Source organism: Aotus nancymaae, unplaced genomic scaffold, assembly GCF_030222135.1.
Source record: "Aotus nancymaae isolate 86718 unplaced genomic scaffold, 86718_ANA_hifiasm-v0.15.2.pri h1tg000002l, whole genome shotgun sequence".
NCBI classification, from domain to species: domain Eukaryota; kingdom Metazoa; phylum Chordata; class Mammalia; order Primates; family Aotidae; genus Aotus; species Aotus nancymaae.
In genome coordinates this window covers 1,122,476-1,141,297 of record NW_026988413.1, presented here as the reverse complement: position 1 = coordinate 1,141,297, position 18,822 = coordinate 1,122,476, and the positions used below count along the sequence as shown (strand labels likewise).

The 18,822-nt window shown below is 55.6% G+C and overlaps 1 protein-coding gene across 6 annotated transcripts in view; it reads right to left on the bottom strand.

The window, feature by feature from the left end:
* Positions 1 to 18,822, bottom strand: part of PTPRN2 (protein tyrosine phosphatase receptor type N2) — a 1,009,611-nt gene that overhangs the window by 554,221 nt on the left and 436,568 nt on the right. For all 6 annotated transcript variants that reach the window (XM_064367217.1, XM_064367124.1, XM_064367043.1 and 3 more), the window contains one exon: positions 16,563 to 16,649. In XM_064367217.1, the coding sequence (XP_064223287.1) occupies positions 16,563 to 16,649 (87 nt within the window). The remainder of the gene's footprint in view (positions 1 to 16,562; positions 16,650 to 18,822) is intronic.

The window sequence follows — 18,822 nt, the reverse complement described above, 5'->3', positions numbered from 1 at the left end:
GATGGATGGGTGGGCAGTGTGGTGGACAGAGATGTATAACTCCTTATTGTTTATATTAATTCAAACATATTTAGATACTTTCCCAAAATACGGTCTGTGGCCTAAGAATCATTTCACATTAACTTCTCTCATCTTGTGGACGACACATTTAGTGAATTGCTCATTCTGTTTCTTCCTCAGTATCATGTTCAGAGAAACAAAGTGCCAATTAAGGTCTGAAAATTATCAAACTAAATCCTAATGATTTATGAGACTCTATCTGGCTGGATGTAATTCGAGGCCAGGTAAACCCGCGAGAGCTCACCACACACAGTACGTGTTTTTAGGGGCCCCTTAGCCAGCCCCTCGGCCTTGAGGCAGAGGCACCGGGGACCTCCCACGAAGCCGGCCGTGCGTCTGGCCTCGAGTGGGCAAAAACCGAGGCGCACGCTGCTGCTGTGCTGAACAACAACCGCGAAATTCAGACCTAAAGCAGTTCTCTTGCCGGTGCCCTATTTCACAGCTGAATAAACTGGAGCCTTTGGAGTTTTAGGTGCCAGCTGCAAATCATCCAGTTTTACTGTCAGTGCCACCACTGAAATCACGACTTCAGCACACTCAGCTGAGAGCCTTCCGTGAGGCACGAGGACAACTGTGAACCCACGTGCAGGCCGGCACCACTGCCCTTTCCCGACTGCGTTGCTGGGCCGAGCCCCACAGACCTGCCCCCTGTGGCAGGTCTCAGCCTTTCCGGCAGGAGCCGAGTCCAGAATAACCTGCCCCGGCCCATCCGCCCCAAAGCCTCCTGCCATCAGCTCACCCGCAACGTCTCTGACTGGAGAGACACACTCAGAAGAGTGACTTCTGTTTGGTCCTGGTGAGAAAAATAAGAATAACGCCGAGCAGGGGTGTCTATACAGAGGGTGTATGTCCTGAGAAAAATGCATATTTTACCACGCTGTTCAGTGTCATTTCAGTATAAATGTAACTTGTTCATGTTTTTACATATTTCTTGGCTTAAACATTTTGTTATTTTAGTAATGCGTCTAGAGGGCTATCATTTATCTAGTGCCAAGTATCTGCATACACATGGCATTTAATTCTCACGACTCCAATGTACCCATCATCATCTCTACTCTACGGAGGAGCCCGCTGAGGCCAGGGTGGCTTCGGGAATCTGCCCCGGGTTTCACGGCAAGTTGAGAAAAACAGAGTCAAACCCATGTGCCTTTGAATCCAGAGCCTGTCCATTCTTCCCTGGAGTGATTCATTCACTCATTAACACATAAGCCCCGTTATGGTCCAGACACTGTTCCAGTCACTGATGACGCACGACTGAGCAACGCAGACCAGGCCCCGCCCTCAAAGAGCGTAAGAGTGCACATATACACCATGGAATACTACGCAGCCATAAAAAACGATGAGTCCGTGTCCTTTGCAGGGACTTGGATGAATCTGGAAACCATCATTCTCAGGAAACTGACCCAAGAACAGAAAATCAAACACCGCATGTTCTCACTCATAGGTATGTGTTGAACAATGAGAACACGTGGACACAGGGAGAGGAGCATCACACACGGGGGGCAGTTGTGGGGGGTAGGGGAGAGACAGCAGGGGTTGGGCAGGGAGGGGAGGGTGGGGAGGGATAACATGGGGAGAAATGCCAGACATAGTGTGCACCTAGAGTAAAATAAATAAATAAACGAGGGTACACTTTCCGGTTTTGGTTCTGTAGAGAAGGTCTCACTATGTTGCCCTGGCTGGTCTTGAACTCCTGGCCTCCAGTGATCCTCCCGCTTCAGCCCCCAAAGTACTGGGATTACAGGTGTGAGCCGCTGCACCTGGCCAGGTGATAAAGATTCAAAGTCCTATGGATGAAAGTGCCATTAAAAGAAAGCTCAGAGCTGAACGCCTCACTGCCAGGTATCCAGTTCAATACCCAAATCCAGCCTTTTCCCAGAGCTCCACACTGGGAGTGCATTGAACAGTCTGTAGAAAAGCATGCGTTCTTCTTGCCAATCTGAATCCATTAACAGAGGAAATTAGAGTGGTTTTTTCCTAACAACAATGAAAATAGTGGAATTTTCCAGCTAACATGAGTCGCAAACTTCCAGAGCAGGCTCTGTTCTAGTTTTATCTCGAGTCTCTCCAACCCTGTCATGGCCTGACGACCACATATATAATTTGTGGGGCCCTGTGTTGAAGAACTGTAAGAGTCTCAAGATGCTGCCAGCAAAGTGTGGACCACATGTGGGGCCTGCTAAGAGCCGGGTCCCAGCCACATGCCCAGGTCACCCTGGATCCTTGTGGGGACCCTGAGGCTCAGAATGATGAGGAACCTGCTCTCCTCCTAAATGGTCACATCATTTCACACTAGGAAAGGAGGCTCCATCGATATTTTAAACACAAATATCTTCAACCAAAGCATGGGGCTCACTTAACATGAGAAATGCCACCTTTCACTCAAGCAGGATTCTTCTTTGCAAATCCACAGGGGTCTTCCCTTGCTGTCTCATCTGAAAGACAGGCCGGGACAGTTTGGACGTACTGTGACATTTCCCTGACACTCCTTTCCAGGAAAACCCCAGGTAACTGTGTGGAGCCACTAGCACAGCCCTTTGCAAGTGCCTGCAATATTCAGAGGGGTGCGGAAGACGAAGCCCGCACTCCGTCTATGTAACGTGAGGCCACCACTTCCCCACCTTCCTCAGGCGGCATCGCTTGGCAAATCCAGAACACAGGTGGAACACGTAGCAGCGTGGCCAGTGAGGGCCGGAGTCCGCGGGTGGTGGGTACGCTGCGTCGAGAGGTAAATGCCATTTACCGAGACCCTCCCTGAGGGCTCCTGGGATCTCTTCACTGCTGGGGCTCATGGCTTTGAGTGATATTACTAACCCACAGCACTGTCTCTGCAGTTGCAAATCTGCACTGCCCTGATGTGCAGACCAAATTTTCCAGGGCTTCATAGTCGTCGAGGCTACGGGGAAAACTAGAGCCAACCAGGGAATTCAGGGCCATTCTCACCCCTCACAGGGTTCCTGCTGCCTGCAACGTCTTCGTAAACCCCTCATGCACAGGGACAAGACTGTGGCAAGGAATCACAGTTCTGCCCCGGGGAGCTGAAACATACTTTCTGGAAGCTTCCCTGCAAACCCCAGGGACTTCTCCCACTGGCAGGCTGGAAGAGGGACAGGCACTGAGGGGAGGGGCCCGGGCAGCCCTGGGACTGTCACAGGATCCAGCAGGCACAGGCATCTCCCACGCCCTGTGCACAGAGAAGACCCTAAGGAGAAGCGTCAGGGTTGAGAATTCCCACGGCTGCCTCTTGGGTAACCGCCTTGGAGAACACCACCACTGTATTCATCAACCCGCTAAATCGCACGGATGAGAAAGTCAACGCTTCTTCACCGGGAGAGCGCATGAAGATTGGTCACAGAATTAGGCCGCGCGCCCCGGATGCCCAGTGGATCCAGGACCGCACGTGGCTGACGCGGGGGCTCAACCGAAGCCGTCTGGAAGAACTGACACGGAGCTGGTCTCACTGTGGACTCGGGGGCTCATCGGAATGTGCCTTTGGCGTTCTTCTTGCCAGGAGTGCTGCCCACCTGACCGAGAGTCTGTGGAAGACAGCCTGGCATCGATCACCGCGCCACGGACGGCAATGATCACGTTGTAAAACCCGGCTGCGGCCACTGCGGGTCTGCTGCCATAATTACATCACAAACTAATGCAGTTTTAATGGTCTCTAATGATGTAATAAGAAATAATGGAATTTACTTGACAGCTACATAACCACCAACAAAACACATTCGGCATAACTAGTCCTTCCATAAAACCGCAGGGGTCTGAGAGTGACAGCTTGCACATCCCACCCGCCTCTCTTCCTTTCCCGACGCAACGAGCCGCTCTGAGAACGGGCTCCGACATGCAGCCCCGCGTGACTGTGTTGCCTCCCCGCCTGCCAGAGCTGCTGCCCTCCCCGAGGCACCAACCAGGCACAGCCCACGCCCATGTCAGTCCCTGGAGCCCACACATTTGCCAAGTGTGTGCCCGCTGCTGCCAGGCCCGGGGGAAGCACAGGTCATGGAGGCAGGGCTCTGCGCTCCACTATACGTGAGCACACACGCACGTGGGCACCTAACTCAAGACCAGGTGTGGGCAGCCTCCACCTGGCCAGGACTGGGGACCTCGGAGAAGGTGCTGGACGCAGAAGGCTCAGACTTCAGCTCTGACATGTGGGCAGAGGAACCAGTGGAGGACCACAGGCGAGGCCACCGGGGAGGCTCCCTGGGAAGGAGGCACGGTGGTCCAGATTCTCGAAGGCTCTCAGGGACGGGCAGTGGGACTCAGGTTTGACTCTGCAGGAAAGAGGGGGCCACCAGCGTCCTGAGTAGGGAGACGGTGGAGAGCCATGTTTACCGAGGACCGAGTCTGTTGAAGCCCAGCCCTGCCCCCTCAGAGCTGAGAAGCCCTCTGTGCTCAGAATCCATCCTCAGACAGCGAAGGCGGTTACTGGGAGGGCCAGGGGCAAGGAGCGGGCACGGGCGAGGTCCAGCTGCTCCGTGACACCAAAGGCTCCCCAAAGCACACACTTCCCCTGCCCCCTCCCCGGCCTGGCGTGTGCCAGTCCCACCATTTTGCTGATACTGTGAAGGTGAAGGGTTGCTTGGGCTCCGTGACGGGAAGGAGGACGTTTAATTTCGTGAGCACATGATGCTCTTCGTGGGGGAGGAGGGGAGAGATGAAGCAAGGCGAGACCACCGAGGAGCTGGGAGAACACGAGAAAGCAGCAGGGCATGTGGCGCGGGGCAGGGCAGGAGGCCAGAGAAGACGGCAGAGGACCGGCGTGCGGGTGCAGGGTTCCCGGGCCCTCGGGAGGAGCCGGTCTTCTCAGCCCTGAAGACTCGCTTCTGCTCTGGCCTCATCCCCGGTTCCACGTCCCGGCTGCCTTCTCTTCCTCTCCTCATCCCATTGGCGGTCACGCTTCACTTCCTCTCTCCACTCCTCCCTCGTAAGGACCACTGTGTTCGTTAAATTATTCCTTCTTATTTTTATTTCCATAGGTTTTCAGGGAACAGGCGGCGTTTGGTTACATGATTACGTTCCTAAGAGGCAATTTCTGAGATTTCTGTGCACCCATCACCCAAGCAGTGTGCACTGACCCCAGCGTGCGGTCTTATCCCCACCCTCCTGCCACCCTTTACCCAAGTCCCCAAAGTCCACTGTGTCATTCTTAAGCCTCTGCATCCTCATAGCTTAGCTCCCACTTATGAGTGAGAACACACGATGTTTGCTTTAGATTCCTGAGTTCCTTCGCTTAGAATATTGGCCTCCAGTTCCATCCAGGTTGCTGAGAATGCCACTATTTCTTTGCTTTTTATGGCTGGATAGTATTCCATGGTGTGTGTGTGTGTGTGTGTGTGTGTGTGCGCGCGCGCGCGCGCATACCATAATTTCTTTTTCTTTATCCATTCACTGACTGACGGGCATTTGGGCTGGTTCCATATTTTTGCAGTTTTGAATTGTGCTGCCGTTTCTCATATAACGACTTCTTGTCCTGTGCGTAGACACCCAGGGGTGGGCTTGCTGGGTCAGACGGAGGAAGCTCTACACTGTTTTCCTTAGCGGCTGTGCCAGTTCACATGCCCAGCAGCAGTGCAGCCGTGTTCCCCGATCACCACACCCACACCCGCATCTACTGTTTGAGGTTCTGATCGCGGCCGTTCTTGCAGGAGTGAGGTGTGTCGCGCTGCGGTTTTGATCTGCATTTCCCTGATCATTAGTGACGTTGAGCGTTTTTTCACGTGTTTTCTCATGTGTTTGTTGGCCATTTGTACGTCTCCTTCTGAGAACTGTCTGTTCATATCTTTACCCCTTGTTTTGATGAGATTGTTCCTTGCTGATGTGAGTTATATTTAGAGTCTGGGTATTAGTCTTCTGTTGGATATATAGATCGTGAAGATTTTCCCCAGTCTTTGGGTTGTCTGTTTACTGCTGAAAGAAATGATAGATGACACAAACAAATGGAAACATCCCATGCTCAGGGATGGGTAGAATCGACATTGTGAAAATGACCATGCTGCCGAAAGCAATCTACAAATTCAATGCAATTCCCATCCAAATACCACCATCATTCTTCACAGAACTAGAAAAGACAATCCTAAAATTCATACGGAACCAAAAAAGAGCCCTCATAGCCACAGCAAGACTGAGCAAAAAGAATAAATCTGGAGGCATCACATTACATGACTTCAAATTATTCTATAAGGCCATAGTCACCAAAACAGCATAGGCACATAGACCAGTGGAACAGAATAGAGAACCCAGAAATGAAGCCAAATACTTACAGCCAAATGAACTTGGACACAGCAGACAAACATGACACCCTGTTCTACAAATGGTGCTGGGATGAGTGGCTAGCCACACGTAGGAGAAAGAAACAGGGTCCTCACCTCTCACCTTCCACAAAATTCAACTCAAGATGGACCAAGGACTTAACCTAAGACCTGAAACCATAAAAATTCTAGAAAATAACACTGGAAAAAACCCTTCTAGACACTGGCTTTGGTAAAGACTTCATGGCCAAGAACCCAAAAGCAAATGCAACGAAAACAGTGATAAATAGATGGCGCTTAAACTAAAACGTTTCTTCACGGCAAAAGAAACGTCAGCAGAGTCACCTTGCTCCTTCAGACATCTAGCCAAACAATCCCACTGAATGCAAAGGAAGACCTCACACCTTCCACTGCACCAGGAGTTTAAAACACAGCTCACCACGAAAGCCACGGAGACTTTCAAACAAGCCCCAGCTGGTGTTTAAGAAAAGTCTCACGCGCTCCTGGCACAGGAGTGCACCCCTCGGCCTCAGGTCCACTCCAGTCAGAGTGGACAGCAAAGCTCCAGCCACCCTGACCTTCCAGCTGTTGGCCAGGTGGCCAACCGCTCCTCCCGGCTTCATTCTGGCCCACCCCGTCCCAGGGAATGTTACCGAGGGACGGCAGAGATGGCCAAAGCAGTGAGCAGAGAGAGGCCCATCTCTGCCCATCAGTTACGCTGCGCTGGGCCCCGAGGTCCCAGGAGCCACTCTCAGAGGGCGGCCACGGAGCTCGCAGCTGACCCTGCGACCTCTTTCTTGTCCTGAGGATGAAGTGGTTCCTCTCTCAAGCCCCGGGTCGCAAACTGGCCCCATGTGTCAAGTGCTGAGCCCAGGTGCCAGGAACCCCCAGCCCGCGCCTTCATCCTGGAGCCATGATGCAAACTATGTGGCAGCCATCGGCAGCAGGGTGGCCGGGAGGAACCTTCAAAAACCACAGAGCCCCCGTGCACGGTCTTCTGTGTGCTGGACGGCCACCACAGCAGGGCCTCGCCAGAGGAAAATATGCTGAACACGGTGCATGTGTCCCAAGCTGGCGCGAGGACATTTTATTCCAAAGCTGCCGCGTGTGACTGCCCGCCCTCTGTGCGATGATCTCAGTTATGTGTCTGGGTGCAACGGCCTCCTCCCTCCCATGGAGGCGCCTCTCATGGTACCCAGGCTTCTTCCTGTCCACGGCCCTCAGATGTCCCCCACAACAATCTCTTTCAACCAAGGAGGCACCCTCGCACTCATGCACCCACACGTGCATCGGTGCCGCGGGCCTTGGCAGCAATAGGTGCATAGGTGCATTTCCCAGGGCTGCAGGACCACAGAGGGGTGTGGGATGGGTGCTGCAGCTCTGCGGGTGGTGGACGGATGAGGCCTTCGCTGTTCACAGACTCACCGCATCAGGCTTGCATCACACTTGCACTTAACACACACCCCTCTGCAGTCACTGAACCAGGTTCAGAACACAGAGAGGAACTGAGGGGCTGATGGTCTGGGGAGAGACAGCACCCGCCTAACGTGCTGGGGGCTATGGTGCAGGGAAGGCACTGCAGACCCAGGAGAAGGTGCACCCAGGACAGTGCCTCATGCTCTTCAGCGGCATCAGAGCTGGGTCCTAGACAGGGAGCCTGACGGGACAGGAGCTGGGGCGTCAGTGCATGGGGAGCCCCTCTTCTGAAACAAGCAGGACCCAGTCAGGGCTGGCTCTCCAGACATGCACCTGTCCCTGTCTGACAGCACAGGCAGACGCGAGCGCCTAGAGCAAAGGGCCTGCCATCACTGGCTGCGGTCAGTGCGAGGCTCCCACTCAACCACCTGTGGCCTCATCCTGCCTGTGCGCCTGGCCTGGGCCTGGGTGAGCTCCCAAGTCCTAAAACCAGGCCCCTTCCTGGGGGCCTTCGGGAGGAACAGTGCGAAAGACGCAGGCCTGGGGTGGATTCCTTCGTGGAAAGGAATGCAATTTGAACCATTTGGGATACTTGATGGCAGGTGGGTCCTTCCAATCCAAAGAAGTAAAAAGATTTAAAATAAAATAGCAGCAGTGGGAAAAAGAACGTGAGGAGCCCTGCACAGAGGTGAGACCCAAAGACCATCAGGAAAACCCTCCTTTCTGGACTAACATTCCTGTGGCCAGGGAGTGGCAATGTCCAAGGCAGGGCCTGCTCCCTGGGCCCCGGGAGACCCCCTTCCTCTCCAGCCTCACTTCCCTACCTGAGAGGTACTTGGAATGCCTGAGGTCACTGGCACTTCTAGAACCTTCTCTAGCACTGTCCGACTTGTTTGTCTCATAAGCCAGGTTGTGAACAGCTCAGCAGCAGGGACAGGTGTCCCCTTCTTATATGTCCTGCTCTGTGCCAGGTCATTGCAGGCCCCCACTGGACAAGACGGTCAGCAAAGTGTTGGGGGCCACGGCAGACTGCCCTCTGTAATGCCCGCAATGTCAGATCGCCCCACTCAGCCCGGGATGTCTACAGCCTGGACACACTGCCTGCTGGTTCTTAGAGATGGATTTAGGGCAGCGGAGCATCGGGGCATCTGTCCCTGAGGTTTCCTGTCTGTGCTTTGTCACTACACCCTCTCTGGAGCAGTCTGAGGCATCAGAAGGCCTGAGGAAGGTCAGGATGAGGACAGTGGAGGTCAGGTGAAGCTCAGGCTCATAGACTCCTGAGAAAGGCCCTGGAAGACACGTTATCAACGCAACTTAGGAGCAAAGCTACTGCCGTGAAAATCAGGGATTTGTGGATGGATAAAAAAGTCATAGATGAGGAAAGAGTAAGACACCAAGATCAGCAGCAGGGCCCTTCACAAGATGAAAGAGGAGACGAAGACTGCAGGGCTCACTGAGACGGGGACAGACAGGAGAACAGAAGGGAGGAGACAGCAGGACGGAGGGAGGCCTTGTTGGCAGTGGTGGGGAGCTTGAGGAAGAGCCAATAACCACCCATTATCAAAAGCATCGCGGCTCCATCCCAAACTCCATCCCAGCTCCATCCAGCACCGCCCTCAGCTCCACGATACCTCAACCCCAACTCCGATGAGCTGCTTCAAACCATCCCAGATCCACCCTCAGCTCCACCCCAACTCCGATGACCTGCTTCAAACCATCCCAGATCCACCCTCAGCTCCACCCCAACTCCGATGACCTGCTTCAAACCATCCCAGACCCACCCTCAGCTCCACCCCAACTCCAATGAGCTGCTTCAAACCAACCCAGATAAACCCTCAGCTCCACCCCAACTCCAATGAGCTGCTTCAAACCATCCCAGACCCACCCTCAGCTCCACCCCAACTCCGATGAGCTGCTTCAAACCATCCCAGATCCACCCTCAGCTCCATCCCAACTCCACCCCAACTCCAATGAGCTGCTTCAAACCATCCCAGACCCACCCTCAGCTCCACCCCAACTCCAAAGAGCTGCTTCAAACCATCCCAGATTCACCCTCAGCTCCATCCCAACTCCACCCCAACTCCAATGAGCTGCTTCAAACCATCCCAGACCCACCCTCAGCTCCACCCCAACTCCAAAGAGCTGCTTCAAACCATCCCAGATCCACCCTCAGCTCCATCCCAACTCCACCCCAACTCCAATGAGCTGCTTCAAACCATCCCAGATCCACCCTCAGCTCCACCCCAACTCCAAAGAGCTGCTTCAAACCATCCCAGATTCACCCTCAGCTCCATCCCAACTCCACCCCAACTCCAATGAGCTGCTTCAAACCATCCCAGACCCACCCTCAGCTCCACCCCAACTCCAAAGAGCTGCTTCAAATCATCCCAGACCCACCCTCAGCTCCACCCCAACTCCAATGAGCTGCTTCAAACCATCCCAGATCTGCCCTCAGCTCCACCCCAACTCCAATGAGCTGCTTCAAATCATCCCAGACCCACCCTCAGCTCCACCCCAACTCCAATGAGCTGCTTCAAACCATCCCAGATCTGCCCTCAGCTCCACCCCAACTCCAATGAGCTGCTTCAAACCATCCCAGATCCACCCTCAGCTCCACCCCAACTCCAAAGAGCTGCTTCAAACCATCCCAGATTCACCCTCAGCTCCATCCCAACTCCACCCCAACTCCAATGAGCTGCTTCAAACCATCCCAGACCCACCCTCAGCTCCACCCCAACTCCAAAGAGCTGCTTCAAACCATCCCAGATCTGCCCTCAGCTCCACCCCAACTCCAATGAGCTGCTTCAAATCATCCCAGACCCACCCTCAGCTCCACCCCAACTCCAATGAGCTGCTTCAAACCATCCCAGATCTGCCGTCAGCTCCACCCCAACTCCAAAGAGCTGCTTCAAACCATCCCAGATAAACCCTCAGCTCCACCCCAACTCCAATGAACTGCTTCAAACCATCCCAGATCTGCCCTCAGCTCCACCCCAACTCCAAAGAGCTGCTTCAAACCATCCCAGATCTGCCGTCAGCTCCACCCCAACTCCAAAGAGCTGCTTCAAACCATCCCAGATCTGCCGTCAGCTCCACCCCAACTCCAATGAGCTGCTTCAAACCATCCCAGATTCACCCTCAGCTCCATCCCAACTCCAATGAGCTGCTTCAAATCATCCCAGACCCACCCTCAGCTCCACCCCAACTCCAATGAGCTGCTTCAAACCATCCCAGATTCACCCTCAGCTCCATCCCAACTCCAATGAGCTGCTTCAAACCATCCCAGACCCACCCTCAGCTCCACCCCAACTCCAAAGAGCTGCTTCAAACCATCCCAGATCTGCCCTCAGCTCCACCCCAACTCCAATGAGCTGCTTCAAACCATCCCAGACCCACCCTCAGCTCCACCCCAACTCCAATAAGCTGCTTCAAACCATCCCAGATCCACCCTCAGCCCCATCCCAACTCCATCCACAGATCCATCACAGCTCCATCCACAGATCCATCACAGCTCCATCCACAGATCCATCACAGCTCCATCCAGCCCCATCCTCAGCTCCATCCCAGCCCCATCCCAGCCCCATCCCAGCTCCATCCACAGATCCATCACAGCTCCATCCAGATGCATGCCCTGCTCTATTCCTACCTCCATCAATCTCTATCCTGGCTCCATCTTACTCCCTGCAGCTCCATCCAGCTCTCTCCAGCACCAGCTCCATCTGCAGCTCCATTCCAGCTCCATCCCACTCTATACCCAGCTCATCTCTACTCCATCCTGGCTCATCCAGTTCCATCCCTCCTTCATCTAGCTCAATTTCAGTCCAATGAACTCTATCCCCATCTCTATTGTGTTTTATTCCCAGCTCCTTCCAGCTCTGTCCTAGCTCATCACTGCTCCATCGCAGCTCCATCCTGCTTTGCCTGCTTTGTCCCCAGATTCATCTCAGCTTCTTTCTGAGCTTCATCCCATTTCCATTTCCAGTTCCTTCCCAACTCTACCTTAGCTCTACCCCAGTCCATCCCAGCCCCATCCAGGCCCACCTTCAGCTCTATTTGGCTTCCTCCCAGGTCCATTTCTGCTCTATCTCATTTTTATCCTTACTCCTTCCAAGTGGCATCTCCAGCCCCTTTCTGAGCTTCATCCCAGGTCATCTCCCTTTCTATCCAGCTCCATCCCAGTCTCCATCTCTGCTCCCTCCCAGCTCTAGACCAGCTTCCTCCAAAGCTCCACCATCACCTCCGTCCCTGCCTCTGCCATACACCTTCGTGTATCATCTGGCAGAAGCAATTTCCCCCTTTCCTGACTCACTGTTTATCACTACTCAAAAGTGTACCACTCTGGGAATCCCCAAAACACAGATAAAGAGGGTGTCTCTCAGGGCTGATGAACAAACACCTGCCTGTGGGACTGCCCTTGGGGATATGACTCTGTCACACTACTTGTGCCCTGCTTCCTGAAGGTGACAGAGTGCCTGCTACATGATTTTGACTAGTGTCCCAGGTCACGGATTCACAGAAGATTAATCCTTGAATAATCACTAAAGATCAAGTAGGCAAATCCCTCTAATTTTCAAAATAAAACCATGGCCTCGAGAGGAAGAGTCACTTCCCCCTGATCCCATAAAACCAGATTATCTAATTCTCCTTCAGCATAAAGAGAAACACTTAAGACCCTGGAAGCATCTCAGTTCTTTCTGGTCTTGGGAGTTTCTTCTATTTTCAACTTCTGTGAAATTTGTCCAGTGCGGTTTCCCTGGAGTTAAAATTTCTTCCCTAGGAACCCGAAACACTGCCTGTGGGAGCGGCCTCACAAGAAGCCGAGGTGAAGCCGACACGCAGGCCTGTCTGTTCTCACACGTACCTAAGGGTGTGCTCACATCGCTGCCCCTCTTCTCTTCCCTTACCTCCATCTGCAGATCCCATCAGAAGCTGGGACCTTCCTGTCCACTGTACATTGAAGTTATGACATCGACACTACCCAGATCTGTCCCCTGAGTCACCTGGACAGCAACCCTTAGGAGTCATCCAGGTACCTGACAGAACGGTGTCTATTAATCAAACCCTTAGGAAGTTCCTTCAAACCCTCCCCACTCCCAAGTCCCTGGTGTGCTGAAAACCACCGCACACATATGCAATACCATCAGTCACACCAGAAGGTAAAACACTGATGCCTTTCCTATCAGGTGGGAAACAGCCGCAGCCCCTGCCCGCCGCCGCCCCCAGAATCCCGGGCACCCAAACATCCCAGACCGCCCTGGGACAACAGGCCCTCCCCATGGTAAGCCACGGGGAAAACGCTTGAATGCCCAGGGACCACCAGGACTTCTGCCTGAGGCCCCACCTGCATGCATTTCCACGGGCAGGGGTCACACTGTGCAGGTCAACACATGCCATTCTACAATTCTTCGATTCCTGCCTCCCAGGCAGAAGTCACTCAGTGGCCGCCCACTGCAGTCACGCTGCACCCGCTCTCTTCCTCACCTGTATCTCCTCATGTCTCCTGCCCACAGCAGCCCATGAACATGTCCCTTCTCATATGGATATCTGCATTGCCCTGCGCCTGCCCCCTCTCTCACCTGGATCTCTGCACAGCCCCAGCCCACAGCAGGCATGCAGCTGCCCTCTCTCACACCTGGATCTCTGCACAGCCCCAGCCCACAGCAGGCTCATGCAGCTGCCCTCTCTCTCACACCTGGATCTCTGCACAGCCCCAGCCCACAGCAGGCATGTAGCTGCCCTCTCTCACACCTGGATCTCTGCACAGCCCCAGCCCACAGCAGGCTCATGCAGCTGCCCTCTCTCACACCTGGATCTCTGCACAGCCCTAGCCCACAGCAGGCATGCAGCTGCTCTCTCTCACACCTGGATCTCTGCACAGTCCCAGCCCACAGCAGGCATGCAGCTGCCCTCTCTCTCACCTGGATCTCTGCACAGCCCCAGCCCACAGCAGGCATGCAGCTGCCCTCTCTCACACCTGGATCTCTGCACAGCCCCAGCCCACAGCAGGCTCATGCAGCTGCCCTCTCTCTCACACCTGGATCTCTGCACAGCCCCAGCCCACAGCAGGCATGTAGCTGCCCTCTCTCACACCTGGATCTCTGCACAGCCCCAGCCCACAGCAGGCTCATGCAGCTGCCCTCTCTCACACCTGGATCTCTGCACAGCCCTAGCCCACAGCAGGCATGCAGCTGCCCTCTCTCACACCTGGATCTCTGCACAGCCCCAGCCCACAGCAGGCATGCAGCTGCCCTCTCTCTCACCTGGATCTCTGCACAGCCCCAGCCCACAGCAGGCTCATGCAGCTGCCCTCTCTCACACCTGGATCTCTGCACAGCCCCAGCCCACAGCAGGCTCATGCAGCTGCCCTGTCTCTCACCTGGATCTCTGCACAGCCCTAGCCCACAGCAGGCATGCAGCTGCCCTCTCTCACACCTGGATCTCTGCACAGCCCCAGCCCACAGCAGGCTCATGCAGCTGCCCTCTCTCTCACCTGGATCTCTGCACAGCCCCAGCCCACAGCAGGCTCATGCAGCTGCCCTGTCTCTCACCTGGATCTCTGCACAGCCCCAGCCCACAGCAGGCTCATGCAGCTGCCCTCTCTCACACCTGGATCTCTGCACAGCCCCAGCCCACAGCAGGCTCATGCAGCTGCCCTGTCTCTCACCTGGATCTCTGCACAGCCCCAGCCCACAGCAGGCATGCAGCTGCCCTCTCTCACACCTGGATCTCTGCACAGCCCCAGCCCACAGCAGGCTCATGCAGCTGCCCTCTCTCTCACACCTGGATCTCTGCACAGCTCCAGCCCACAGCAGGCATGTAGCTGCCCTCTCTCACACATGGATCTCTGCACAGCTCCAGCCCACAGCAGGCTCATGCAGCTGCCCTCTCTCTCACACATGGATCTCTGCACAGCTCCAGCCCACAGCAGGCATGCAGCTGCCCTCTCTCACACCTGGATCTCTGCACAGCCCCAGCCCACAGCAGGCATGCAGCTGCCCTCTCTCACACCTGGATCTCTGCACAGCCCCAGCCCACAGCAGGCTCATGCAGCTGCCCTCTCTCTCACACCTGGATCTCTGCACAGCCCCAGCCCACAGCAGGTTCATGCAGCTGCCCTCTCTCTCACACCTGGATCTCTGCACAGCCCCAGCCCACAGCAGGCTCATGCAGCTGCCCTCTCTCTCACACATGGATCTCTGAACCTCCACTGCCTACTGCAGGCCCATACACCTGCCCCCAAATACCTGTGTCTCAGCATAGCCTCTTCCCATTGTATTTACCCTGCACCTGGTCCCACTCTCACATGGATCTCTGCAAACAACCTGCCCACTGCAGCCCCAAGTATGTGCCCCTGTGCTCACCTGGTATGAGCAAATTGGCATGACCCTGCCAATTAAGGCCCCATGCACCTGCCACCTCTCACCTGGTCCTCTGCAGCCCACTCGCCCACTGCAGCCCCATCCATGCCCCCGGCCCCTCCCCCCGGGTCCCTGCGCTTCCATCACCACTGCACCCGCCTTACCTGGATCTGTACCCGTCTCCTGCCCTCCAGTCTTCCCTTTCCCAGGTGACCTCAGCGCTGCTCTCCCTCAGCTGTCGTCACACCATCTCACTATGCTCACCCTGTAGGTCCCCGTGCTGTACACACTGGGTCCCTAGATGGCCTCTCTGTCCCTGCTGAGAGTGCTACCTGGGCTGCCGACCGGGCCACCCCGTGTGAGGGAAACCCGCTAGAGCCCCGCCATGTGAGGGGCCGCCGCTGCCCTCAGGTCCTTTCCTGCCCATGGACACGTCCTTGAAAATGCTCTTTGCATGTGTCTGTGCCCTGGGAATGGTGTGGGCTGCAGTGACCAAGCCCGGGCTGCACGGCGCATCTCTCTCTCAGACACCTCCACGTGGCTTCAGATTTCTTCTTCTAGAAGCTTCTCGCCCCAGGCTGGCTGGGGTGCTTCTCATGCGTGACCCCTAGGGCCCTCCATGCTAATGATACATACACTCTACCATCTTTTCTAATAAATGGCAGATTTGAGACAGGGACGATGTGTCTCACAGAGGATGTCCAGCTGCTGGTGTGAGGCCAAGTTGCCCCAGGTGCCCGGTGACCATCTTCTGTGAAGGGGACAGTGAGTGAATGACGCCACCCCGAGTGACGGGGTCAGTGAATGACGTCACCCCCATGTGAAGGGGTCAGTGAATTACATCATCCTGTGTGAAGGGGACAGTGAGTGAATGACGTCACTCTGTGTGAAAGGGACAGTGAATGACATCACCCCATGTGAAGGGGTCAGTGAATTACATCATCCTGTGTGAAGGGGAGAGTGAGTGAATGACATCACCCCATGTGAAGGAGACAGTGAATGACATCACCCTGAGTGAAGGGGTCAGTGAGTGAATGACGTCACCCCCATGTGAAGGGGACAGTGAGTGAATGACGTCACCCCCTGTGAAGGGGACAGTGAGTGAATGACGTTTCCCCCGTGTTCTCAGGAATGCTGCCGCAGCATTCTCTAGGGTGGGTCATCCAGAGGCTCCCATACATTGGCACAGGGTATGTGCAGAAGGTTCTAGAGCCTTGGGTGGTTCCTACACTACCAGTGAGACGCTTGGCGGCACTGACACCGCCCTTCAGGAGATTCTCATTCTTCCCCTTAAGCACAGGTTTCCCTGTCTCTAAATAACTTAGCACAGCTGCTGAAATCACCCTTTCACCTCTCAAAACAGGTTCCCTCGTGTAATTAACGAGCGCCTCGGGCCGGCAGCTCCTTCCCTCCCACGCAGTCCCTGTGACTGAGCCACACGAGCCCAGCAGGACCCCCAGGACCCCATACTTACTCCACGTCAGCGAAGGTGCTGCTGGGCACCTGCAGGAGGCGGGCGACGTCCTCCACCAGCCGCCTTCCTTCCTCGGGGCGCAGGGGGCTGCGGAGGACAGTGGGGGAGCAGTCACACAGGGGAAATGCACATTCAAATGTCCACAGAGCCATCAGTCTGCAGCACTAAAGCGCCATGGCCCCACGGCCCTACCTCCTGGTCCCCACACACACCCTGCTCTCCCGGCCTGGGGTCAGCTCCCCGTCAGGCACGAGGGGTCACCCGAGTTTCCAGCTGTCAGACAAACAGTGCAGCGTGGACGGGGCTGTGGGAAGCCCACGTGGCCCCCCATGTGGACACTGGCTCCTCTCAGCCTTCAGTGAAAGTACACTAACGGGGAGAAGGCAGGGACGGGCAGGCGCAGGGTGCTGGGACTCCGGCTGTGGACGGGCGGACGCACAGAGAAAGCACCTGTTTTGAATGGGCTCATCTCTGGCGTGAACCAGGCCCCAGTAAGGGGTGATTTCACCACCCAATGGAGAGTGCACGCGGAAACCAGGCAGCCAGCCCACTGGCAGCAACTCAGGCAAGGGGGCGGGGCATTCCCAGAAGACCCCGTGGCCGCAGATGCCCCTCAAGGCCTCCTGGCTGGGGGCCTGTTCCGTCAAGAGCCGCAAGCCGTCGCCAGGGCAGTTTGCAGCTCCGATGCCCAATCTCGATGGCCAGCATTCAGGTTGAAAGTCACGAGCCGCCTGTGAAATTCTGTTAGTACCACTTTAGTGGAGTATTACATTACATTGCTGTGTAAAAGCCGAGCTGTGCGGCAAAGGCTTTCCCCCCAGCGGACGGAGACACCTGCATTCCTCATCCACTGATCGTGCGGGACGCCCACAGGGCGCCAGGCGCCGCTTCCAAATGCAGCAACGGACGGCAAAACCAGCCCTGCCCTCGAGGGGGTCACATTCCAGGGGAAAGGCAGCGAAGAGATGTTAGCGAACAGAAATTGATCCTGATGTGATGGGTTAAATTATGTCACCTAAAAACACATGTTGAAATCCTAAAACCCAATAATGTGAACCTATTTGGAAATAGGACATTCACAGATTTAGTTAAGCTGGGTCGTTAGGGTGAACTCTAAGCCAATGTTACTGGTGTCCATATAGAAAGGAGGGTCTGGATTCAAAGACACAGACAGAGCGCAGGATGGCGCAAAGACACGGGGAGAAAGCAGAGGTCGTCTCAGGCCAGTGGCAGCGGGCGCGAGGCTGGGAGCAGACCCTCCTCAGCCTCAGGGCACCGGCCCTGACCACTTCTGGGTCCTGGACTTCAGCCTTTGCGATGGAGCGTCTAAGATGGAGCCCTGGTTCCCCCCAGCATCTAGGGTCAGGGTGATGAGAGGAATGGGCAAAAGAGAAAGGAAAGGGCTGCCTCAGAGGCAGGCAGTGAGCTCAGGACAGTTCCAAGCAGGAGGAGGGCTGGGCGTCAGACTGGTCCAGAGAGATGAGGATGGGGGTCCCGGCAGCTGTGGGTGGACCTGCAGGAGCTCTTCTGCGAGGCTACGGGGACCCGCAGCCTGTTCAGCATTGGAGGGATGGAGGGTAGGAAAGGACAGATGGGGCCAGCACTGCAAGCGCCGTCCTGGGCTCTAGGGGCAGGAGGGGAGGTTTCTGTGAAGCTGGGAGGCGCATCAGGACAATGGGAAAGACAGACAAGGAGGTGCCGGGTGTGGGGCACGGCCTTGCACACCCCGGAGCAGGCAGAGGCCTCCGGCAGGAGGAGGGCGCGGGTAACAGAGCTGGCACCAGGGCTGGAGACCCTGGGCATTCTCTACTCACGGCTTCCACTCAGGGACCCCTGGGGAGCCCCCAGCAGGGCCTGCAGGTTCAGACACGTGAGCGGGGACACAGTGACTAGTCCAGCCTGAGCGCTGCTGCATCAGCTGGAGAGAGAGCTTAGTTATTGGGGTTATGAATCCTTCCTGGGGACAGAGAGACACATTGAGGTGGAGTCTCACAGCCCTCACACCCGGCAATGAGAAAGTCATCCGATGCCATCAATGCTGCAAGCTGTTGTCGTGGCACCAGGGACACAGCCCACCGTCCTTGGCCATGACCTTGAGGCACGTAGGCATCTGGGACCAGCCGGGGCACTGGCCGCCTTCCGCTCAGGGAGAAGCCACTCTGGGCTCAGGGTGGAGCCTGTCCCCAAAGCCCTGTATCTCCGGGGAGGCCGGTGGCCCCCACATCTGGGTACCCCTCAGAGCCACCCAGGGAGGGCGTCC